This window comes from Lytechinus pictus, chromosome 15 (assembly GCF_037042905.1).
Source record: "Lytechinus pictus isolate F3 Inbred chromosome 15, Lp3.0, whole genome shotgun sequence".
NCBI classification, from domain to species: domain Eukaryota; kingdom Metazoa; phylum Echinodermata; class Echinoidea; order Temnopleuroida; family Toxopneustidae; genus Lytechinus; species Lytechinus pictus.
This window is the reverse complement of record NC_087259.1, coordinates 8,392,456-8,418,618: the sequence shown is the minus strand read 5'-3', so window position 1 is coordinate 8,418,618 and position 26,163 is coordinate 8,392,456. Positions and strand designations below refer to the sequence as shown.

The 26,163-nt window shown below is 36.9% G+C and overlaps 1 protein-coding gene across 1 annotated transcript; it reads right to left on the bottom strand.

The window, feature by feature from the left end:
- Nucleotides 1–1,180: 1,180 nt before the first annotated feature.
- LOC129278304 (roundabout homolog 2-like) lies at nt 1,181–25,912 on the bottom strand. The gene is made up of 6 exons (XM_064110233.1): nt 25,439–25,912; nt 24,756–25,052; nt 8,503–8,645; nt 7,533–7,716; nt 3,651–3,938; nt 1,181–3,151 (listed from the first exon to the last, which is right to left on the bottom strand). The coding sequence occupies exons 1-6, from the start codon at nt 25,521–25,523 to the stop codon at nt 2,982–2,984; spliced, it is 1,167 nt and encodes a 388-aa protein (XP_063966303.1). The 5' UTR covers nt 25,524–25,912; the 3' UTR covers nt 1,181–2,981.
- Between the last annotated feature and the right edge of the window lie 251 nt (nt 25,913–26,163).

Genomic DNA, 26,163 nt, shown 5'->3' with positions numbered 1-26,163 from the left:
TCCCAAGTGTGTAGATATATATAGGTGAATCCTCAATTTTGTAAAAAAAGACATCATAATATTCTGGCCATTCACCTTGTTTGGTGTCGGGTTCTAAAGCATATCTGTCAAAAGAAAATTTACTCAACGCATTACAATAGATGTATCCATCAAATATCACTGTTGCTAGGCACGTCCTCCTTGTTTTTTATTTTCTTCCATAGTATTTTCCTAAAAATGTGTTTCTCTGGTTCTAATAAGCCAGGATGTCATTGTCTCATCCACAAACCAAAGTGATGTTTTGTAAAGCTCTTGTATATTACGCACTATTGGATTCTTAATCATTTTGAAACCTATCAGCTATAAAAGTTGATATCCAATATGCTTACATTGAAGTCTATGTTGTTATCAAGGATCATCATGCAGGTTTATGTCAAAATATGATTATTGTTTACAATGACAAAGAAGAGAAAGATTTGGGGTATTTTGGGAGTGTTTCACAAAGACTCAAGGTCATGTTTAAATGCTGACACCCACATGATATGTAAACACACAATCTTACTGATTGATATGCAGTCGCTTACTTAGCTTGATTTGACCAATGCGGTGATGCCTTATACTGCACAAAACTGGAAAAAGCGAGAATTTAAGTCACACTTATCTCTTTCTGCAACAACATTCCCTCCCCTCTCATTTTAAAAACCAAGAACTGCTCAACGATTGTGTGTAAAGTTGTGCGCAAATTGCAAACTTAAATGCAAAACTTGCGAATACTTAATATGAAATGGGACCCGATTCTATATGCTGATTAGAAATGCCCTAATCGAAGCTGAGATTGTCCAGTTACGGAAGATGCATTCAGCCAATCTTCCAGGCTTTGATACTGTCAACAACAAACGTCCTTTGGCGTGTCCCTCAGGGGACAGTCAATGGAAGTGACTTTGAGGTCAAGCTCTCATCAAGTAGAACACAGGAAACTAAAGATTGATAATTTAAATTACCTTGGACTGTATTTTTGTGGAACTACCTCTACATATAGTAAATTGCCATGAGGTCTACAACGGCTTTGAGTAAGTTCCCTTTGGTCTTATCCAATATGGTTTAATTTTTGTCGTCTACAAACATTTCATTTACTAATATTTTGTCTAATTGCCAGTTATTCTGTTATCGTTACTATCATTATCATTTTATTATTTTTTTTCATTAAATTTCATCTTTTCATTTCATCTTTATTTCACAAGCCAATCAAAATAGGCTGATAAAAACAACGTACATACAATATAACATTTCAATTACAAAGTTGTGCATATTATTATCATTGTTATTATCATTATCATCATCATCATCATCCTCCTCATTATTTTTATCATTATCGTTGTTATTATTATGCAATTTATCTTATGTTTATGCACAATATAGATGTTGCAGTCATAACCAATTTGAACATTGGAACATTTTGAAAGTAAAATCTTAATCCTTTGAAAGCTAAATCCTTCAAATTAAGCCTGAATTATGATCCGAAATGCCATGCACAAACATTACAATACAACGTCTGGATGTGTGTGCCTTGATGATCCCATGAACATAAATGAAGATTAATCTACTAAACTCAAAAGGTCAAGTTGAAGGTCACATGAAATAGCTGAAATGGGAATATACAGTGAAATTTAAACATTCTCACATACTGAACATGTACATGCCCCAATTAGATGATTTATTGTGATTGTGCTGCCCTTGTTTAATTAGAGCCTGATTATCTAGACTAAACTAAGTAGAAATGTGCTTGCCATTTCTCATAAGGGGATTACATACAGCCTAGTCAATGGATTAAGTCAGAATATTATATGAATGTGTGTGTGTATTTGAGTTTTGTCAGACGTGTATCAATCAGATATGATTATTTACGTCTGGGACCGACCTTTAACGTCACCATCCGAAAGACGTGACCAGGGCTCGAACCTCTGCATCAATTTGTAACTTCCCCACAGCTTGGATTACAGGCGCATGCCACAACGCCCAGTTTGAATATGAATGTGATTGGGGCAGAGCTGTTTATATACTCTCCACCACTTAGATTTAATAGTTAGACTTGAATGTTGTCATGTCAATTTGCATGTTAAACAGCCAAAACCCCTGAAGTAATTTATGTTGCAATTTGTCCAATTTCCATGCCTGATTTCTGGAAAAATGACTGTACTAATAATCAGTACCTGCTGCACTGAAATGCTGTAAGTGCTAAAAGAGCATTAACAGAGGGCCTGATACAACTGTCAATGTTGCAGTGATGCCTAAGGTCACAACAACAATGTTATTACATCTTGGATCAACGTATGACATCATAATCCAAAAGATGTGAATGGGTCTACTGTTAGTGCTCCTTTAGAGCTTACAATATTTCTGTGCAGACTGACCAGGGATCCGTTTTCATAAAACTTGTTACAATAGCAAACTCACAATAACAGTTAAAAGCTACTGAAATCCTTTAATCTGATGGGCTGAGAGAAAATTTGTTATAGAAATTGTGCATTTGTTATAATAACAAGTCTTTATGAAACGGGCCCTAGGTTGTCTTTATGGACTAAGATGTGCCCTTGACTGTGTGGATATGGGGCCAAGGCCCCATCATACAAAGAGTTACGATTGATCTGATCAACCATAACTATGGAAAGCCAAGCAAAATTAACATCAAAAATGCATGTTTGTTCAAAATATACTCTAGCTGTGATGTACAATCATACATTCATTGTTTTCTTGAAAATTCAGTGTGCTTCTCTTTGTTTACAAAGGACACCATGCACATTTTCTGGAGGAAAAAAATAAGACAATGTTGGATTTCCATATAGTTTAAGATGATCAGATCAATCGTAACACTTTGTAAGACGGGACCCAGATGGCTATGATATAAACTGGACCAAATTAGACCACATGATTGACAGGAAAATAGTGAAATATTCCAGGTATATGGTCTGCTCATGAATGCTTTTAATTCCCCGGTTTCATTCCTACTTACTCAATATCTGCGCTCCTGTTCGTGGGGTGTAGAGGAGAGAGTCCTTGTACCATGTGACGTTGGCTGCAGGTCGGCTGAATGGCGGCCGGCAGAAGAAGGTCGAAGGTGACCCCTCTAGGACATCAAGATCAGTGGGCTCTATCACAAAGCTCCAGTCCATACCTGAGAGTCGAGCATGATAAATTAACGATTAGCAGAAGACAAAGTGATGATAACAGCAAGAATGTGTTGCATGCAACATTCATATAAGGCTGAAAACAGCTTGTCTAAGTGCTCAAGCATTCAAGGAATTTCTTCCTAATGGTTACACATTTCATACATGTACACCAGGATGGAGAGTGGCAAGTGTAGATAAGGAGGTCTGAACAGATGAACAGTAGCAGGTAAGTAAAGACGTCCTAGGTTGAAAACCAATTGATATACTATTGTTTGATTGCATGGGCAAAGAGTGTCCTATAGCACAAATGGCATGCCAAGGTTCTTTCTTGAAAAGAATAATGAAAGTCAATTAGCCTATTGACAGTTTACACATCGTAAAAGTATTAGTGATAGCTTTTAGGACCATAAAACTAAATAATGTCTCAGTATTTTATATGGTTATTCCTATGAATATATTCATTCCATACTATATACCTCTAGAAAATGACATTCTATCACTTACTCGCTGAGAAAAGTGTGACGCTGGGGGCGGACACAGTCCCAAGCATGCTGGTCCCGGTGCACACATAGCTACCCTCCTGGGCTTGGGTGACTGACGAGAACCTCAGGGAACCGTTTAAGAGGACCTGGACCTCGGTGGAGTTCACAATGTTCGTAGCTGCTCCTTCCTCGAGCCAGGTGATGGCTGGGGCAGGATCGCCGAGGATGACACAAGGAAAGATGGCCGCTTGCCCCATCGCTACTACCTGACTGGTCGGGGCGAGGCTGACATATGGAGCACCAGGATTGGCTGTGGAGAACAAAGACATTAAACTCAATGGCCCGTATTCCGAAGTCGGGTTTAACTTAGACCATGGTCTAACTCGGTGCTAAACTTATGGGGAGCCAAAAACTCAAAAGTTCTGCTTATATTGTATATTCTTATGTTTACTATTTTGTTTATTTTTGCTTTCATAATGAAGAAAATATTTCAGTTATCATTCTGAGACAGTTACAAATGATTTGAGTGTCATAAGAGTTAGTGAATCAAACATTTACTAGAGAGAGATTTGTGCTGCATTTGGCACTCCATAGTTAAACTACAACTTTAAACCAGGGTTTGATTTAAACCTGAGTTCATAATACAGGTCAATGGATGGTGTTCTGATAGCCATGGTTTAGTTAAACCTGGGTCAACGTAGACCACACTATTATGGAGTGCCAGTTGTCAACTCATTCACCAATTAAAAATCATTCTTATCTGGCTTGTCAAAAAATTAATTGAGTCATGAAATAGGAAAATACAAACATATTCTGAATTCTCATTAATTCATTGATACATTATATTTGCCATAAATATGGAAGAAAAATTATGAAGCCTTATGAATTAAGAAGAATTATGAATCATAAAATTATATTTATTATCAGAATATCTATGATAAAGAATGTTCCAATTTTTGTTTTCATTATTTTTTTGGGGGTGGGCTGTAAGCAACTACATTCACTTTCTGTCTCATTCATGTATCTTTACCCCAAAAAAAATCATTGGGTTGCGTTTAAGAAAATCTAAAAGAAAGCCTGTGTTCAGCATTAAAACAGTCTTGGGATAATTATCTAAATGCAAAGGATCATCATTACAAAAAATAAAGAGAATTAACATTTAGGGACAGAATTTTTCTCCTTAATTTCCAATTCATGAATTCTTTGAAAAGATGAAAACTCAAAAAGAGGATCTAAAGTCTCCATATAATTCCCTGGAGCAACATTAAACCCCTATATCAAAGATTACATTATAATTGCCAATTTGACCATTTCTCTTTGACACATTGTTCATAGTGATCACCCTGTTTCCGACCAAGGCTGGCCTAGACAGGGCCATCTCTGGAGAATACTCAAAATACCCTCAAACCGGTGAGACAAATCAAAGATGGAAATTGGGGAAGAACTTGATTGCATTCTTAAAACCAAGAAAGGCGAGCCAAAACAAATTTGGTTCCTCCGTTTTCCGCCTCTCTATCGTGTCTGTTGTGCTAGACTGATGTGCTAATCCTTGGTTTCCTTAATGGCTGACATTACTAGGATCGTTTACTCTTATACCCTTTTTACACACGCTGAAATTTCCTTAACCCCGTACTATAGGTGGGGCTAAATTGCCATTTAGCCCCACCTATAGTACGGGGTTAAGCTTAGCCCACTTTCTTTTTACACAGCATTTTTGCAAAGTGGGCTAACCCCACCTTTAGTACGGGATTATTTGGCCCTGCAAAAAAGCAGGGTTATCCCAGCAATTGCGGTGCTAAGAGCGATAGTACGGGGTTAAGATCGCTAGTGTAAAACGAAAGTGGGCTAAACTTAACCCCGTACTATACGTGGGGCTAAATGGCAATTTAGCCTCACCTATAGTACGGGGTTAAGGAAATTTTAGCGTGTGTAAAAAGGTACGAGTGAATGAGCTACCACTAGTCCGGGGTTAGCGAGTTTCGTGTGTGAAAAGCAAGCATTCCTTATCCGGGGTTAGCAATAACAATTTGGCATGTGTGAAAAGGAAAAAAAATAGTACGGGGTTAAGGATAGTACGGGGTTAGCGATAGTCCGGGGCTAAGAAAATCCTGTGTAAAAAGGGTATTAGTGATGCATTCTCACGGGTCAGCTTCATGGTGTCAATGTGAACAGTTTTATGATAGGATGGCTTATTCAAGTTAAAAAAAACTTTCAGGATTTTTTTATATTTCTCATATACATGTAAATAGCAAAGATAATTTTTTTTCAAGCAACTTGAATGAGGTGTTATTCTTGATCACTTTTGGCTGCGCAAAGATTTCCTTAAGGTACCAATGTTAACAGCCACGTACAGTAGTAAAATGTCTAATTAAAGTTTATAAAACTATTTCAGGATTTGCTTAAGGTATGTACTTTTGAGATATAGAAAACTTTAGATTTGCTTATTTATGACTGTCAGATGATTTCCTAAAGACAACTTTATAAACCTTGAACCATTTGAACTCAAAACCAATAAAGGCTCTTTATGATGTTTTTCCTTTTCTAAATTCATACAGATAATGTGACATATTAAACTAAATGCCATGTGCCAATATTAAAATGCATATTACTTGTAGGCACTAGTCCCACCCTAAATAGCCAGAAGACTATTGCATTTCTTTATTATAATTAGAGGTACAGATCACTAAAATGATAAAGGGCACTTTGAACATTCAGACAAAATAGGCATATTTCTTTAAGCACTATAAAAAGAAGACTAAAAAAAGCACCTTAAAACACTTGTTCATGAAACTGATATCTTTTCAATAATGTTTCTATTTTTAATGAACTTGAGCTAAACCACCAGGCGGAAGTTTTGATGATGATGTCTAAAATTCTGGGAATTGCATTTTTAGTGAATGTTTTTTATACACCATTGGCATTATCTCTCAATCATATTTTGACAGAGGTAATCTTTGCTAAATAGGTGTAATCCACTCGTGATAACTCATTCATGCAGTGCGAATTGCTAAATATAGTCTGAGAGCAACCAAATGTTTTCATGATCGTAAACCACCAAATTTGACTCATAATGAGTCATGCTTTATTCTAGCCAGTATAAAAGCAATTGTTGATATACAACATTCACCAATTAAAAAGGAAACATACATTAATTTCATTCATTTCATTTAATGTGTCAGTATCTGTTCACCCCCCTCCCCAAAAAATGAATGAATAAATAAATAAATAAATAAATAAAAAAAATGCCAAGAAAAATGAAGTCATCATACATGTAAGCACAGGATATGCCTCATTCAAACATTTCAAGTTATGAAAAATCACAAAATAAATCTTAAGTTTAGAATGATCAAGAGGGAAAACACTTTTTAGTCTAATACATTATTGGTGTGGGGGCATTGTGGTCTAGTGGTTAACTCTTGTCTTTCAATATGAAGGACGTGGGTTCGATTCTAAGTGTTTTCCTTCAGCAAGAAATTTATCCATGTTGTGCTGCACTCAACACAGGTGAGGTAAATGGGTACAGGCAGGAAGTAATTCCTCAAAAAGCTGTGTGCACCAGAGTCGGTGGACTAGCTTAGCCTGGATAATAGCACCTTGAGTAACTAGCAAGGTGTATACGTGCGCTATACAAATCATATTTGTGACAATTGCATTGTACAAACTACATAAAAAATTCCTACATTTTCACTGACAGCGTGATTAATATTTATTATAAAGTCTATTTTCTGAATTTTAACAAATTTTTTTCAAAAGGATTTCTAAAGACTATTTTCTGAAAATAACTGCTTAATGCAACTTCGATTTTTTTTTTTTTTAGAAGAAAGGCATCAGCCAGTAGGATGTAAATCTGTAAATCAAATACATGTAAACCAAACTGGACATCATGCCAATGGTCAAAACTTACGTCCAACGGTTAGAGTGGCTGGCCAACTCCTTGCTGGGTGGTCAGGCAGGTAGGGATTGGTGACCACGCATCGGTAGTGACCGGCATGGACCGAACGGACATTGTTGATTTGGAGTGTTCCAGACACCTTGAGAGAATTTTGGTCTCCAAATTGGGAAGAATAGATGACCACGTTGTCTTGGTCCTGGAGGGATGAAAGAAAGGAATGGCAAATATTATCTCTCAGTTACAAAGAATTCAGAACACTGCTGCTAGAATTGTCGAGTTCCTCGAAAACAGGATATATCCAAATCACTCAAGCAGGTGCACTGGCTACCAGTAGAGAAGCGTATCCTCTTCAAAATCCTCATCATAACATTCAAGAGCATCCAAGAAAAGTCCCCCTCAAACATCGCTAGCATGATCAAAACCTACCAACCCTCCCGATCACTTCGGCCATCCGACAAGAACCTTTTAGTTGTTCCCAAGGCAACCTCCCACACCCATGGCGACAGAGCCTTTTCAGTCGTGGCTCCTACACTCTGGAACTCACTTTCTCTTAGCTTAAGATCCCATTCTTCTCTAAGTTCCTTTAAAGTGGCACTAAAGACATATATCTTCCGTAAATATTATGATTTTTTTCAGTTAATATGTCCATAGTTAAGTTGGTAGTTTAGATATGTAAGGTGATGATAATGATGATTATGACAATGATAATTATGATGATGACGATGATGATTATGGCAATGAATGATGAACACGATGATCACAATGATGGCAACAATTATGCTGATGATTAAGAAGATGATGATTATGGTGGTAAAGATATAGCTGAAAATAATGATTGTAAGAAACAGGAATAATGTAGCTTTGAGCAGCGTACATATCACTCATGGGAGGGGCAATTCCCCAATTTATTATCATAACATCACATGCCCAGGACGATAATGATGGTGATAATAATGAATAAATCTTTACAAAAATGACTTACATCGACCAATGGCACACCATCTTTTTCCCAGCTGATAGTGGCTAGTGGCAAACTATCACCGGTGATACACTGAAAGTAAGCAGGTGCGGACTGCAGGTCAACCACCGTCATGTTGGTTGGCTGGTAAAAGATATCATCAAGAACTGCATGAAAAAGGGAGAAAGGAACAAAACAAAGATATGATTATGAAATCCCGATCCTGATTATTAAAGTGATATGCTTGACATTTTTAGTCATTCATTTACTTCACACCTGGAAAGTGTTCCATGAAAGGACTTGGTAGATGCTTTATATGACAAAGTCTGTTTAATCTGAGAGTCACCATTGCAACAGTAATACAAGTGGAGCGCCTCTGGCAGTCTCACCTGCACCACGCGATTCAATACAGCAGCAGTGCTGACTTTGAAAACTACTATAAAATAATTATTCACAAAAACACCATTAATGATACAATACTATGTTCATTGACAATAAATTACATTTGACCTTGATCATGCGACCTAAGACTTGTCAGTGATACTTGATTACCCCTATATCCAAGTTTTATGAACTAGACCAATAAACTTTCAAAGTTATGATGGTAATTCAACAAATACCCCCAACTTGGCCAAAGTTCATTGACCTTTGACCTTGGTCATGTGACCTGAAATTCGCACAGGATGTTTAGTAATACTTGATTAATCTTATGTCCAAGTTTCATGAACTAGGTCAATATATTTTCCAAGTTATGATGACATTTCAAAAACTTAACCTTAGGTTAAGATTTTGATGTTGATTCCCCCAACATGGTCTAAGTTCATTGACCCTAAATGACCTTTGACCTTGGTCATGTGACATGAAACTCAGGCAGGATGTTCAGTAATACTTGATTAACCTTATGTCCAAGTTTCATGAACTGGGTCTATATACTTTCTAAGTTATGATGTCATTTAAAAAATTAACCTTCGGTTAAGATTTGGTGTTAACACCGCTGCCGTCGTCGGAAAAGCGCCGCCTATAGTCTCACTCTGCTATGCAGGTGAGACAAAAACTGGTGTTTCTCAGCAAATCACAACTTGCAAGAAACATTGCACTAGCGTAAATTTCCATCTTCAATCTGATTTTATTTGCATAATTTACAATAAACATTCTTATTTTGTTTCATATGGTACTAGTTTATTTTCAATATTTGCTTAAGTCAGGTTGTCATTAGAATGTTCATTCGCTTTCAGCTTCTAACCACTATTGGCCTAAAAAACTTTATATTGCTGTGAAATTGCGACCACCACTAAAAAGGCTCTGGCTAGGACACTGATGTACATGTAGTACATGTATATTAAGCCTATAACTTATGAAAAATATGAATGAGGTTTTTGCACTTTGGTTTTTTACATTCATTTAGTTCAGTCTGTCTCTCTCTATCTACAAAATATGTTTTCTCTCTCGCTCTGTCTCTCCATACTTGGCTTTTCTTCCCTTTCTCTGTTTGTCTCTCTCTCTCTTATCTCCCCCTCTCTCTTTTCCACCCTCTTCCTCTTAAATGTTCATTTCTCATTCTCCCCATCAGGCTCAAGCATACACATGACAATCAATGAGTGCTTCAGGCTAAAATTATCACTCCGCTCCAATTTCAGACTTTGCTTGTCACACAACACCGTCCCTCACCGCCGACTGTCACGGACAACTTGATCACACCTCAACACCCTTTTCTTGAGTAATCTGACATAGCAGAACATGATCTGTCAATTCTTCGAGGGGCAGTTGGACACGGTGCACCTGATACACAAAGTATTTACCCTCCACTATCGATTTCAACACAAGTTCACCCAGAAATATTAAACTGTCATCTTATAAAACAGTTCTAAACTTGGTACGGTCTATTACACCCTTGTCTGGCGGGCACTCCCATTATCAGAATATACATGAGAAAATGATATATTTTATTTCAAAGAAATTGATATATAGAATGCTTGTGTCTTCCTCTAGGGCTGCCAAGAGACCGTGCAAGTTACATGTAAGAGATATAAAGGACCTTTTATCAATGCAGTGTTTTTTCATAAAGAGATATGCTTTCATAAAGCCTGTCTACAAAACCTGTTGTTTTTTTCGTTTTGGGGAGAATTTTTTGTCTTTAATCAAGACTGACTTGTGAGGCAATAAGGACATAAAAGGTACAATGTAGGACTGATATGAATTTACCCATATAGCAAATTATAGACAGCATAAAGGCAGGGTCTGTACAATTTTTGAATTAAATATTAAGCAGATAACCAAAGTAAATTATACAGTTACTAACAATAAATTGCACATATGTTTATTATCACCATTAAAAGGATGATGAATAATGAATAGGCCTACATGAAAAATGGACATAGGCCTACATAATTTACAGATATAAATGTATGATTAAGCAAGTAGATGATATCAATAATGGATGAATCAATAAAATTATTGATGAATTAAAATATGCCAGTAATTTATTGAATGAAAAAATATATAACTACACATGAGGTTTTCACTATCAGTGTGAGATGTAGATATACTGATATCTTTTATAGAAATTGCTTAAATGTAAATAGTTCTTAAAGGGATGGTCCAGGCTGAAGATATTTCTATCTCAATAAATAGAGTAAAATTCAGAGCAAAATGCTGAAAATTTCATTTAAAATTGGATAACAAATAACTAAGTTATTGAATTTTAAAGATTTGCATTATTCCGGTGAAACAGTTTGAGGCATTTGGTTTATTCAAAATTTTCATACCAAGAACTAAATCAATTGGATTGAAAACTGAGTAAGTGCATTAGTTATTTATTGCCGCAACTTATTTCATCATGATGGAGACTCATCATTTACACATGTATGAAAAAATGAAACATTTATGATTTCATGTAATAACATAAGAAAAAGGAAAGTGGAGATGTCACATCATCAGCCCACCTAATGAATATTCATGACGATGTGCATATAACTGTTTTCACAAAATATTGATAAACTTTAAAATTCAATAACTTTGTTATTTGTTATAAGGTTTTGATGAAATTTTCAGCATTTGGCTCTGTGAATTTTACTCTATTTAGATATAAATATTTTCAGCCGGACCATCCCTTAAAAAAAATAAAAAATAAATATAAGAAATTTCACCTCATCCCCTGCTAAGTTTCTAATATCATAACAGTACAGGTGCCTGTGTGCACCCCTTTCAAAATAATTAACTTCCTTTTTCACATTACTTTCCATTGTTCTCAAGATATATTTCAATAAATCTGTCAACATTTAGAGAATCAAGCAGGAAATCGATTCCTTCCTATGAGATGGCTCTCAAAAATAAACAAATAGTCTATTATCTTGACATATTTATGCTTTGACGGGGAAAGCCAGCTGTTAAAGATTGCCAAGCTTGTGAAGTTTAAATCATAAAATCATTATTAGCAAAGGAGAGTTTACACTTAATTGGCTTCAGAGGGATTAACTTCATTTTTTTCTAATTTTTTAAATTGTTTTGTTAAATTTAGTCAAAAGTTCTTTTTAATACTGAATGTATGACTATGGTCATGAAACTTCAAAAGAATAAATTTCAGATAGATAATAGAAAGTATTTTTAGAAAGCAAATTCCAACATACACTCTACATAAAACCAAAGAAATAAAAAAAGATAACTTTTTTTTAGAGAACATTGGTAATTATTATGAGGTCATGAATATCATTTCAGAACTTACAAATTTCATTTGGGAAATCACATTTCACTTGCAATATAAAGCAAGAGGCTTACAGCAAAGTAGAATCATATTTGCACAAAAATTGCAGGTGTACTAATGTCTGTTTTCATGAAGCTGCCAATAATTTCTTGAGGTTAAAAACAGGATTTGGTTGATTCACATTCAATAAGGTGAAGTGGTTTTATTAATTTCAACCTGGGGCCTTAACCTTTCCAATTACGCAATATTATTTTCAGGTGTGCGGATGCAACGTGGTAGAATATTAGTTACATTATCCCTGGGGTGGTACAAGCAATCTATTTCCCCCCTTTCTTTAGGGAAATCATCTTTTTTGTTTTAAGGACAGGATCTAATCAGTCATATGATGCACTCTCTATCCCAACTCTCTCTTAAAAAATATTTTATTTAAAGCCAAGGGCCCATACTCTGAACTCTAGGAGGGATTTTCATAAAGCTCTTTGTAAGTGACTTTAAGAATAACTGGTGAACCTTTCTTATGCGCTAAACCATAGCCAATGAATATTTTAGCACAAGAAAGGATCACCAGTGGTTCTTACATGTAAAGTCGCTCCTAACTTATGAACAGCTTAATCAAACATCCACCAGGTTTAATTCAAACTCTGGTCTCATGTGGTGGTTTAATTATGGATAGCCAATTTGTGATCTACAGGTTAAAATGATCGTGATGCCATCGGTCACTCAGATCTTTCATAACTGTCTTGGAATAATAGGTGAATCAGTTTTTCTCTCCCAGAGGGGGGGGGGGGGTGGGTCACTGCCATTGAAGGGTGCACACTGGACAGCATCCGTGAGAACAAGGGGAAATTTTTCACAGATTGGTGTGAATCGCAAATAGAGTGTCTAAAAAAAAAAAAAGTCTCGTAAATCACGAACCTACAAAGGGTACTTTATGTAATTTGCACCAAGTGGGGGAACCTGTTACAATTAGACCCATGAACAGTGGCGTACCTAGGATTTTCCACAGGGAGGCAAATTCGTCCGCCAAAGAAAAACAAGTGGAATGCCTCTGGCCGTCTCACCTGCATCACGCGATTCAATATAGCAGCAGTGCTGATTTTGAAAACTACTATAACTCGCACAAGATGTTCAGTGATACTTGGTAACTCTTATTTCCACATTTTATGAACTAGACCAATACACTTATAGAGATATGATGGCAATTCAACAAATACCCCCAACGTGGCCAAAGTTCTTTGACCTTACATGACCTTTGACCTTGATCATGTGACCTGAAACTCGCACAGGATGTTCAGTGATACTTGATTACTATTATGTCCAAGTTTTATGAACTAGACCAACACACTTATAGAGATATGATGGCAATTCAACAAATACCCCAATTTGGCCAAAGTTCATTGACCCTAAATGACCTTTGACATTGATCATGTGACCTGAAACTTGCACAGGATGTTCAGTAATACTTGATTACTATTATGTCCAAGTTTCATGAATCAGATCCATAAACTTTCAAAGTTATGATGGTAATTCAACAGATACCCCCAATTCGGCCAAAGTTCATTGACCCTAAATGACCTTTGACCTTGGTCATGTGACGTGAAACTCATGCAGGATGTTCAGTGATACTTGATTAACCTTATGTATAAGTTTCATGAACTAGGTCCATATATTTTCTAAGTTATGATGACATTTCAAAAACTTAACCTTAGGTTAAGATTTTGATGTTGATTCCCCCAACATGGTCTAAGTTCATTGACCCTAAATGACCTTTGACCTTGATCATGTGACCTGAAACTTGCACAGGATGTTCAGTAATACTTGATTACTATTATGTCCAAGTTTCATGAATCAGATCCATAAACTTTCAAAGTTATGATGGTAATTCAACAGATACCCCCAATTCGGCCAAAGTTCATTGACCCTAAATGACCTTTGACCTTGGTCATGTGACATGAAACTCAAGCAGGATGTTCAGTGATACTTGATTAACCTTATGGCCAAGTTTCATGAACTAGGTCCATATACTTTCTAAGTTATGCTGTCATTTCAAAAACTTAACCTCAGGTTAAGATTTGGTGTTGACGCCGCCGCCGCCGTCGCCGTCGCCGTCGGAAAAGCGGCGCCTATAGTCTCACTCTGCTACATGTATGCAGGTGAGACAAAAAGGGCCTTCAACCACAAATAAAGGATTTCGTAGCAGAAAAAAATTTGACAAGCAAAAAAAAAAAAAAAAGGTCTTCAAGTTCAAAGGAGCGAGCCAGGGAGTCAGTCTGCCCCCTCTGCCCCCCCCCCGTAGGTACGCGAGTGCCCTAGAACTGAAATATGTTATGCCACCTTGATGAAAAGCCCTATAAGAAAATTAAAATTTGGAATGAAATCCCAAACCTTGCATCTCAAACCGGCTGTGCACCTTGTAATCCCCAGTATTAATGTCCACAGCTAGTGCAAAGTGCAATGGGAATATCATGAGTACATGTACATGTAAGTGTGATCAGAGTGTCCTTGCGGCCTGCCACTTTTTTTTCAACTGCAGAAGTTTTACTACTTAAAGAAAAAGAAGTGCCCTATGTGAGAGACTAGATCTATGTCACCATCATCTATGACTGAAAATATAACAAAAATATTCATCGTTAACAAATTGCCCAAAAGGACATGGAACGTGGATGAGTTCATTGCCTAGCAAATTAGGGTTCGCACCGAGGGTGATGGGGAAAACGAACAACTTCCCATCATGCCCCAGGAGATTTTTCCTTCTAACGAATCTGTTTATTCTGCAAAGTGGCAACATCAGCAAGTTGTCGGGCCTGTGCTATTCAGCTGCGTACCCAGACGTTCGAACAACACCATATTAAAACAGAGGGAGAAAAGGCCTTTTAGATGTTTGGTTTATTTACCTACAGCAGTCCTGGGTCCACATTACCACAAAGTGTAGAGATTGATCGTAAGCCCAATTGTTGCACTTGATTGTGCATTGTGGTTAATGCAATCGATCATTAAAAAAATGCTCTACGATCATTGCTGAGATTTGTGTAAAAGGGCCAGAAAGGAAGACACTTCAATGGAGTGATTTTTTAGTTGCAGAGAGATGCCCCATCAATATGCAATCGCTCTCCATGTTATTAATGGTCTAAATTTAGACTGTCTTGCCTGTGACCAAGATCGACCTAAAGGCAAAGTTTTTATATTCCAAATATATATCTACACAAAAGACCTTCCTCCAATAAGAAAACATATGCAGAATTTTTGAAATAGCTGTTGAGTGCTGCTTGCACAGGTTCCAAGATGAGTAACACAGATATTAGCTTCATATTGTGATTCCTAAATTGTGATCTTTTACAATTATCAATATTTCCTCTGTTTCTTCTTTTGAGAGGAGGAGGGGGATGCTGTTTGTTTTTATTCCTAGAAAATAATTGGATGTGAAGTTCATATGTAGCACTGTTTCAATTTAGAGTGAATAATTTCAAGCTATATAACTTTACAATGATGATGATAATAATAATAATAATGGTATATTTACCCATGGTAGCCACTTCCGAAAACTGTTCTCCCAGCATTCAAGGAATTTCTCCCTACCGGGTACCCATTCACCTCACCTGGGTAACTTTCTTGCTTTAATAAGGAAAATACCCCATGGCTGTGAACTGAACACATGTCCCTCAGATCAAAAGACGAGAGTCATAACCACTAGACCACAACGCCCCCACAATGAAATCAAGGTTACAAGGTACATGTCCATATACCAATTTTATGCCATATTAATCTCATAATTACATGTATATTGGGCAATCATGATCACTGTCACTGGTTCAATGGGAAAGCAAGAAGAGTTGATGTTCACTGTCTATATGTAATAGCTACTTTTTTAATGATGACATCATACACCAAACAAAAAATGAAAACGTGAGGGAAAAAGTGCAGCATCAAGCTAATAGGAAGTTGATATTGATTAACCATCAAGATAATTTTACTGCGTCATCTAAATTGTATCAGTGTTTCTATGCCAAATCATCTACCCCATATCCCAACATTAAACGAAAAATAATACTGAAGAATTAGTGAAGCAATCAATTTAGAAAGACCACAGTTGCCAATCTGAAGATCAAGTGCAGATCAAGTTAACCCTCAAAGACCGAAAAGAAAGGATTGAAGAATTAAAGAAGCAATGTATAATGTGGTTGGAAATACCAGTTGCCAATACAAAGAGTATCAATGCAGATCAATTTTAATAACATTATTGAACAAACAAATAATGATTAAAAGATTAAAAGGGAGCAATGAAATTACAAATACCAAAGTAACCAATTTGAAGATTACAGGTAAGTGCATATCAATTTCATCCTAAACTAGTTTATAAAATGAAGAATTGAAGAAGTCAGAAATACCACAGCTGCCAATTCGAAGATTAAATACAGATCAATTTAACCCTAGAAGAAAGAAAACCTGACCTGAAGGGATTAAGGAAATCAGGAAGTCGTAGGATTCATTTTTTTTATACAAATGTGAGAGACGAGATTGCAGGAGGAAATGAGAGTAATGAAGGAAGTTATAAGAAATGATCATCTTTTGATATCAAAGGTCATTCAAATGATGAATAAACGGAGCAGTACAAAATGTGACACTTTCCATCAAAGACTAATCATGATGGACGAGATCAGGATGAAAGATGTACCCAGTAATTCTTTTTTTTTGGTGGCAAAAGGGGAAATTAAATCGGTATCTTGAAATATCATCTCTTGGCTCTGTGTTTGTTTACAAATAATCCTCAGGGCCCGACCTGTAACATAAAGCTTTGCGATTGATTACAGTGCTGATTTCTACGATTGATTGCATTGACTATTGTGTATGATCAATCATAGATACATGTATCAGCCTTATGATCAAATACAAAGCATTATGTTACTGGGTCCAGGTGGGTGTTTCATAAAGCTGTTCGTAAGTTAAGAGCGACTTTAAGAACGACTGGTGATCCTTTCTTGTGGTAAATGGTATAGTCATTGGAGATGGTTTAGCGCGTAAGAAAGGATCACCAGTCGTTCTTAAAGCCGCTCTTAACTTAAGAACAGCTTTATGAAATGCCCCCCCCCCCCCCGGGTTGAAGATACGCGACCCTGTCTTAATGGAGAAACTTACATCAGGGGCAAGTATCATAAAGCTTAGCAATTGATCGTGAGACTGATTTCTAAGATTGATTGCATCGATTATTGTGTATGATCAGTCATAGATATCAGCCTTATGATCAATTACAAAGCTTTATGTTACTGGGTCCAGGGTTGAAGATACATGACCCTGTCTTAATGGAGAAACTTACACCAGGGGCCCGTTACATTGAGCTTAGCGATTGATCGTGGGGTTGATTTCTACAATCGATTGCATTGATTATTGTGTATGATCAATCATAGAATATCAGCCTTATAATCAATTGTAAAGCTTAATGTTACTGGGTCCAGGGTTAAAGATACATGTATGCGACCCTGTCTTAATGGAGAAACTTACATCATGCCCAGGGCCCGTAACATAAAGCTTAGCGATTGATTACAGTGCTGATTTCTATGATTGATTGCATTGGTTATTGTGTATGAAAAATTATAGATATCAGCCTTATGAGGTCCAGGGTTGAAGATACAAGACCCTGTCTTAATGGAGAAACTTACATCTGGGGCAAGTATCATGAAGCTTAGCAATTGATTGTGGGACTGATTTCTAAGATTAAGTGCATTGATTATTGTGTATTACCAATCATAAAAATAAGCCCAAAGATCAATCGCTAAGGGCCATGATTACTGTGGGCATGGATGTAATAATGAATCTACACTGGAAGATGCAATAAAGTTTGCACTACTTTTTCTTGAAAATAAAGTCAGAAGAGATTTTTATTGATTTTGAGGAATCCCAAATTATAAAGGCACTGGATTTTCTTTTATTTTTCTTTATTTTTTATTCAGGTCAGTCACTTTTATCTCGCCTGTAAAAATTCTACTGTGCAATGAGAAGTTTTAGACATTTTTCTGGTATTAGAATTGCATGTTTATATTGATGATTCAAATTCTCAAGGAAGTAAAATTTTTGTCAAGGGTCTCTTTGGCCAATTATTACATACATATTTCATTTTAATTGATACATGTGTGTGCACTAAACAAAGAGAAATAACATTGGTTAACTTTATTATTTTGATTTCATTGTTAACCATGTCTGAAGAAGCCACATGGACAATGTTCCATACTTTCTTTATAAATTATAGTTACTTTCCTATTAAACAAAGTAAAAAGTGAAAGCTAACACTGTTTGTGGAAGAAGTTATTTTATTCTATTGGTTCAAAATATATGCAACGCTTCCATTTTGAACAAGAAATTGCCGTTTTTGTTCGAATGTTATAATAATATCACATCAAAACGGGATATTACTTACAAATTCACAAATTTATTTCAAAATAAGATTGGAAATATTCTTTTCCAAAATGACATCATAGGAAAGTTTGAAGGACACCATATTACCTTGATATTGTAACGTCATTATTCTGACAAAGAATGATGTCTGAATCACTTGTCAAATCTTTTCTTTGTCCCCATCAGGCCCCCAGTCTATTATTCCCCCCTCCTGACCCGTCAATGAAGTTTGAAATTCTTGTTCTAGTCGGTGAATCAACATGGAGTGACAAGACCCATTCTCACCAGAAATTATTAAATTTTATCATTTCATCTGGGCGCATGTGCAAGGCAATTCAAGTGGCTAGTTACTTTCCATTCAAGCACCATCCACGATGGAGTGGACTTCAAGTTGTTTAAAACAGTTTAAACAATTTCAAAAAAGTTTTAACAACTCGTTGTCAGAGTGATGCGCTTAAAGGACATGCCTAAAAGTTGAAACACATTTTTACAGTGCATATATCCTACTAGACTACGGCGTCAGAGTATAGTGGTTCTGATTCCAGTCTCGGGTCGGTGGTTCAAATCCAACTACACACATCAATCTCTTTCAGCAAGAAAATTATCCATACTGTCCTTCACCTAATGGAACAATGTGTACTACATGCTGCATTTATTGTAGAATGAGTGCTTAAGCCCGCAGCACACTACACGATTCATTGCGATCCGAATTTCATAGAAATTGTATTAATATTTGATATCGACATTCCAACCAATGGCGACAAGAGTTCAGAACAGAGGTAGGACTATTGAAATCGAAATTCAGTCTAATTCGAGCCTCACTGTAGAAATAAAAGCAAATTAAATTCCATATCATAATGACGTCATCATCGGCTGCGTCTTGAAGTCAATTTCAACTCTTCTTTGACCACAGGACTTGCCACAAAGCAAAATTATGATTTTATTAAGTACAATATGTCGAACTTCAAATTGAATAATTTTCATATTTAATGCAAAATGTGATTTATTAAAGAATTGCGTAGTATTGAATTCCATAATGTACGCTGGGATTTAGAGACTTATGATATAAGTTGTCAGTGTAATACATCGTAAGCAAGTATCATTGTTATCATTTCAGACCAAATGAAATAAGACAAATTAAGTTGTGATCCACAAATTTTGCTTGCGGTGTGAATGAACCCTATCCTGACACCAATCTGTCCACCCACTGCTCTTCCATTGTGAACGGTTTGATCCACTCCCCCTGCCTGGACAGCCCGTATTGGACAATATCCTGTCAGATCCTGTCCGGTTCTTTATTACGGCGAGGAATCGTGACTGCGGTGACAGACGCGTCTAGGAAGGGTCACTCAGAGAGGAAGTTACGTACCCGCTCTTGAAAGTCAACGGAATTAGGCTTTTATTTTGCACTGGAAGACAAATGGAAATACTTAATTTTGCCTGCTAATAGTTTGATGGAAATGAATTTTCAAGGGCGAATGGATCTGGTAAATAATGGGTCCTCTTTGTCAGAGTGTTTTTCTATTCAGTGGTGCTGAAAAGCTTTGAACGAATCGTTTATTCTAGTACTACTATCAAAAGTAGAAAAATCAGTGACTGAATTTGGTTTTTTTAAAAGGCAATGCTATGCAATCATTAATTGTTAGAAAAGTTTGAACTATGAAATCTAAAGATCAATCCAATTAAAATCAGTTTGCATTTCTTAATCCCTTCTCAAAAATCTGATCATGAACTACACAAGTATGTGCAGTAGATATCCATTTCAAAAGGGAAGTATTCCATTTGGCAGCCCCCAAAGAAGTTCATATTCTGGGTCTCAATTTCAGTACTGAAAAACAACAACAAACTTTCATATCGCAGGGACACTAGTAATGAGGCTATCAATTATGGGATTGGTGTGTTTTAAGAGATATCGTTTAACACTTCATTAGCAGGCTTGGCTGGAAAGGTCAATTTACAATCTTGCACCTGAGACAAAAACATGTTTTTCATTCATAAGCAAATTCAACCTGCAACATATTGATTACCATGATTACCATGACTAATGAACAAGAGTGTATTCTTGATTCAAGTGGAATAACTTGATTGCTCCACAAGGAGTGGATAGTGGACACTAATACATAGACTGTACATGTACAGTATACTTGTAAGCAAACACACTGTCAGCCTTCCAAGTTGTCATGTCATTCTACTGGTTAAAAAATATCTTTATTCATTTGCAGTTATGTGTTGATTGGTGAATGGTCATATTTGTGAGACCCAGAGGCCATTTCATAAAGCTGTTCTTAAAGAGTGACTGGTGAACCTTTCCTATTTGCTAAACCATCGCCAATGAACACTTTGGTGTATACCATTTACCAAAAGAAAGGGTCACCAGTCATTCTTAAAGTTGCTCTGAACTTACAAACAAGTTTATGAAACACCAATCTGGGCCCTGTCTTACAAAGAAAATACTGATCAATCAAACATTACTATGGAAAGCCAGAAATCCAAACATCTAAATCATGTACTAGTATATCTATTCAACATATTTTCTAAATACGATGCATATGAATAGACGCATCATTATCTTTGACAACTCAATGTGCTCCTCTTTGTTTTCAATGGATATTGCACAAATTTCCTGTATGAAAAATTATGACATTGCTGGCTTTTCATAGTTGAGAATGATAAGATCAATCACAACTATTTGTAAGACAGGGCCCTGGGCACCATCCGTTAAATACTTTTAAATATCACCTTAAAAAGAATTGGCATCACTATTGGAATATGATATATCTTCCCAACCAACCCCTAATGAAATTTTTAAAAAAGAGTAACAAGTCTTGGCCAAATGAAAAAAAAAACAAAAAAACACTTCACTAAAATGACCAGTCCCTTTTTTGGAGGGGATACGCAAAATTACCTATATTCTCAAAACAGGTAGTGTGCACCAATGGCTAGGGAATGCAAGGGGAATTTCCTATAATTTCCTATGTATTAACACCTGGAGTGATTTTAGGCATATTCAGACCGATTCAACCACTAGAATACCCGTTAAATTACCAGATCTTGTTCAGGCTAAAAATACCACATAATTATTTTCTGCATTGAAATCAACCCGAAGCAGACCTTTTCCGGGTAAGCTCTCAAAGTTACAAGCATGAGTAGTATATGATCTGATAAGCAGGAGAGCAGGAGAAATAGCTAGTTCAGCAGCACACGGGATCTGTGCCCAACACTGGGTTGAGCAAAATCTTGTAATTTGCATTCACACTGCAAGAACACCTGCAACCTTTTGAAAGATCCTTGCGAAAGTCCTCATACTTTTTGAAAAGGGACATCTAATGGCAGGTATTTTCTTTTGGGAATATTACAAATTTGAAAGTACCGGTAATTTGCTTTCACTCTGCCAAAAATACCTGAATTTACTTATCAGGGAAATTTCCAGGTCAGAGAATACCTGGCATTCATGTAACTTGGAGTTAGTCTGAAGTATTTTTATGCAACTCAACTTCATGAAGCTAGGCCAGCATCCCCCTCTCTTTACAGGGAAGGCATAACTGTCTTGAGGTAACAAGTCACAAGTCGTGTATTCTTCGGAACAGGTTAAAGAATGTTTTTTACTTTTAAATGAAGATGTAGGGCAAGTTCCCAATCAGGTCAATAATTAAAAACACATGTTGAAATATTGATGAGTTAAGGATGAACTTAATTTCACACTGTCGATGTATCATTTAACACTGGCAATGTTATTCAGAACAATTACTCGATGATTCACCAATTAAAAACATGTGTTCCAAATGCATACTTGGAATAAACAGGGTGACATTACATTTTATCCCAAGATGAATGTGTTTGAAATATTGATGATAGTCCATGTACATGTATAAAATATTCACTGGTCAGCAGAGCCCCTACCCCTGGCACATGCAAGGACACCATGGCCAGAGAGTCTTTAACAAAGAGTTAAATACAAGTGTTACATAGTTTAATATGGGGTATCCCATTTAGCAGTTGTTCATTAAGTGATCTGAAATGTTACAAACAGCAATATAAAACAGGCACCTGGATGAAGTTAATCAATCCAAAACGGCAAGGGAGAGTTAAAAACAGTTGGCACATCTCAGACGAATTGTAGTTTAGCACTGTTTCGGGTGGATTGGTTCAATGTGATACGATTCTTTATCAGATCTAGACATTTTCTTACTCCAGTTAAAATGTCCAGGTATTGGATTTTTTTATTATTGTTGTTTAGTCGGTTCTCAGGGGTAATCATTTATTATTTCCTCGTTCATGTAGGTCCCATATGCAGGAATGTGTGACATGAAGAGGTTATGGGATACATCGAGAAGCCAAGAAAAGGTGAGTAGAGGAGAGAAAGGAGGGACAAGAGTGAGGAGGAAGAGGGGTTAAAAAGAGAAAGGATAGGACGGAAAGACAAGCCTTAAAATTTCTATATGTTTCATTTTATATATTACAGTACAATTGAGAAAAAGAAAATCATGTCGTGTCGGTGCAAGAACGCCCTTAACAAAACATTTCGCGCACAACATCGGTGCAGAAACGCCCAGGTTGCGCAATGCAATTACAGTATTGTATGTACGGGCGTTTTTGCATGAATTAAATGCACAAAAGTGTGGTGTTAAGGGCATTCTAGCAACGACACGACGAACTGTGCAATAACTCTCCAAGATCAATGAGAGGGTAATGAGGCCGATCAGAAAATATTTACAATGGATTGCATTGACTACAATGTATAATCCATCGTGGAAATGAAGTGTTAATACAGGACCCAGGGCATCCATAGCCATTGCTTATGGGGGCCTTGGATTAATTCAAGGCCTGGGTAAAGACGTAACATGACCGCAAAGAAAAAAGGGAAAATATATCAAAGAACCCATTCTCATCTAATCTGCTGAACTAGATTCCCTTAAACCACTTTGCAAAGCCAGTTCTGGGGGGCGTTTCATCAACATTTTTGTCCGACAAGTTGTCAGATCTGACATCTTTCCTTGATTTTGATTGGCTGAGAAGCACTGTAACTATGGTAACTGTCGGATAAAATGGGACTTGTCGGATAAAACGTCTGACATGTCCTTTCATGAAATGCTCCCCAGGAGATCGCTTCACTAGCATCCTCATCTTGATCTCCTGAAGTGATTTCTAGAACGGCTTCACATAAAGTGGTCTTGCTCCTGTTGGAACGATCTCAGTGTGGTTAAGTGTAACGTGCAAAATTTGTAACCGCAGCGTAGGCACAATCACCTGTGACTTATACAATGGGTGTATTTTGTAGCATGCGCAACTATCATACTTCTAGGTAAAGATCGCTTCCCATAAACTGATTGTGTCCTAACCAACACATAATCCTGTTTAATGAGACAAAGCTGTCTTAAAAACTGCATTGCAAGGTGGATTTCCAAACTGCAATTGAAGACCATCTCACATCACTTTCAAGACCACCTATACCCTTTTTACACAGGATTTTCTTAACCCCGGACTATCGCTAACCCCGTACTATCCTTAACCCCGTACTATTTTGTTTCCTTTTCACACATGCCAAATTGTTATTGCTAATCCCGGATAAGGAATACTTGCTTTTCACACACGAAACTCAATAACCCCGGACTAGTGGTAGCTCATGAATATTAACGAGCGCACTGAGGGGTCATTCGGGTCATATCCAAAATCGCGCGCGATTTAAATACATTTGTCGATCATTCGTAGTACAAGTAAACTTCACTCGGAATTTCTCATCGCCGTGTTCGCTGTTCATGAATATTCATTATGCTTACCTCTGATTGGACAACAGGGCCGGCTCTGTTGCGGGCCATGAATGGGAGCGCTTAGCCCACTTTCGTTTTACACTAGCGATCTTAACCCGTACTATCGCTCTTAGCACCGCAATTGCTGGGATAACCCTGCTTTTTTGCAGGGCCAAATAATCCCGTACTAAAGGTGGAGCTAAATGGCAATTTAGCCCCACCTATAGTACGGGGTTAAGGAAATTTTAGCGTGTGTAAAAAGGGTATTATTGTGCATTCAGATTGCATGTTAAATTGGTGTCCACTAAAAAGTGGTTTAAGGAAATGGATGAGAACAGTGTCTCGGACATCGTCAGAGAGACCAAAAGAACAGTGAAGAAATGATGAATAGCAGAATCATTTATGGTGAATGGAGAAAACGTTTGAGCTCTATGTATACTTACAGGCAAAGTAGAGCCATGCAGCCGGCAAAGTTTGGGTATCCCTCACAACGCCGTATGCATCTTCGATCGTCAACTTACAGCTATAGTTTCCAGCATCCCCGATCTCTGTCCTTTTGATGTCGAGCGTTCCGTTTGAGAAGACGTGAAAGCGCCCACCGGGAGTGATAACCACATTGTTGTGCTTCCATTCCACTATCGTATAGAGCGACTCCATGTGTGGATTGTATTGCCCCGAGCAGTGGAACACGGCGGGAAAACCCAGGGCAACAACTATGTCCGAAGGGGATTCTGCGACTACTGCAAATTTCAAGAGGAGGTAGATGAAAATGGGGTAATAATTACATTTTAATAACAATGAAAATGAAATAATCAGACCTTTATTTCCAAGAATATGATGATACTCTACCAGTATTTTATACCCATATTTTTATTTTTTTCCATATTTTTTTATTTTGCCCAAGTTTTACCCAATAAACGTGTACAAGTCACTTCCTGCAACTTTACTTTGGAACTAAAATTGTATGTGGATGCAAAATATAAACACTAAACTTTGAGCAAATGGACACAAGATCAAAATAAAATTGTGTATGTTGTAAACATGATTTCAATATATTGGGCAAAGTTATCAAATAAAATTAGCTTTGTCGAAAAAATAGTTTCATTCATAAAAAAAAAATTCTTACCTAATTCTGCACTACATGTACATCTTGAAATCAGTATGGTGGTCAAAAGAAGTCTGAAGACTGAGCTAAAAAGACAAGTATCCATGATGATTTTTATATTCTTAACATCTATATAATCTCTGATGATTTCGAACTTTGTCCAAATTATCTTCTTTCAAAGAATAAATCCTTTCTAGACTGCTTATATTGCAGGCATACAGCAAAAGTTGTTGGTGAACATTTCCTCCGATTAAAAACACCTTGTTCACTCAGTCTTTTGATAGTCCAACACTTTGAGTTTTGTGTTGGTCGTCCTCGATCCTTGACAATTGGCTACACTACTCATGCAGTTCTCCTACTGGTTGGTCCAACAGTCTTGCTGTACAGTCCCATGCACCAAATACTGCGTCGGTAAACTCACTCTAGTGTTGCTCTTCACTCCGCTGTGTTACTCATGCAGTTGTTTCATTCCTACCCGCTGATCAGCCTGGGAATAAGAGGAAATGAAGGGAAACGTGAAATTTGTGAGTGAATTTAGTCTATTTGGGAGGATGATGCGAACAGGTCGGCTTACATTAGGCTTGATGAGCCAATGTAACAAAAGGACAAGATAATATGACTGCCTCCTTGACAGTTGAACAAGTACTCTAGGGGCTAAAGAAGATGAATTTTTCTTTTTACCCTTCATTCTATGATTAAGCTATTTTTCCAGTCATTATTGCTTTGTTCTACAGAAAAATTTCAAT

Coding starts and splice junctions, on each gene's coding strand:
- LOC129278304 (XM_064110233.1), bottom strand. CDS start 25,523: ATGGATACTTGTCTTTTTAGCTCAGTCTTCAGACTTCTTTTGACCACC. Junction 25,053..25,438: donor TACATGTAGTGCAGAATTAG/GTAAGAATTTTT, acceptor TGAAATTTGCAG/TAGTCGCAGAATCCCCTTCG. Junction 8,646..24,755: donor TGCATGGCTCTACTTTGCCT/GTAAGTATACAT, acceptor TTTTTCATGCAG/TTCTTGATGATATCTTTTAC.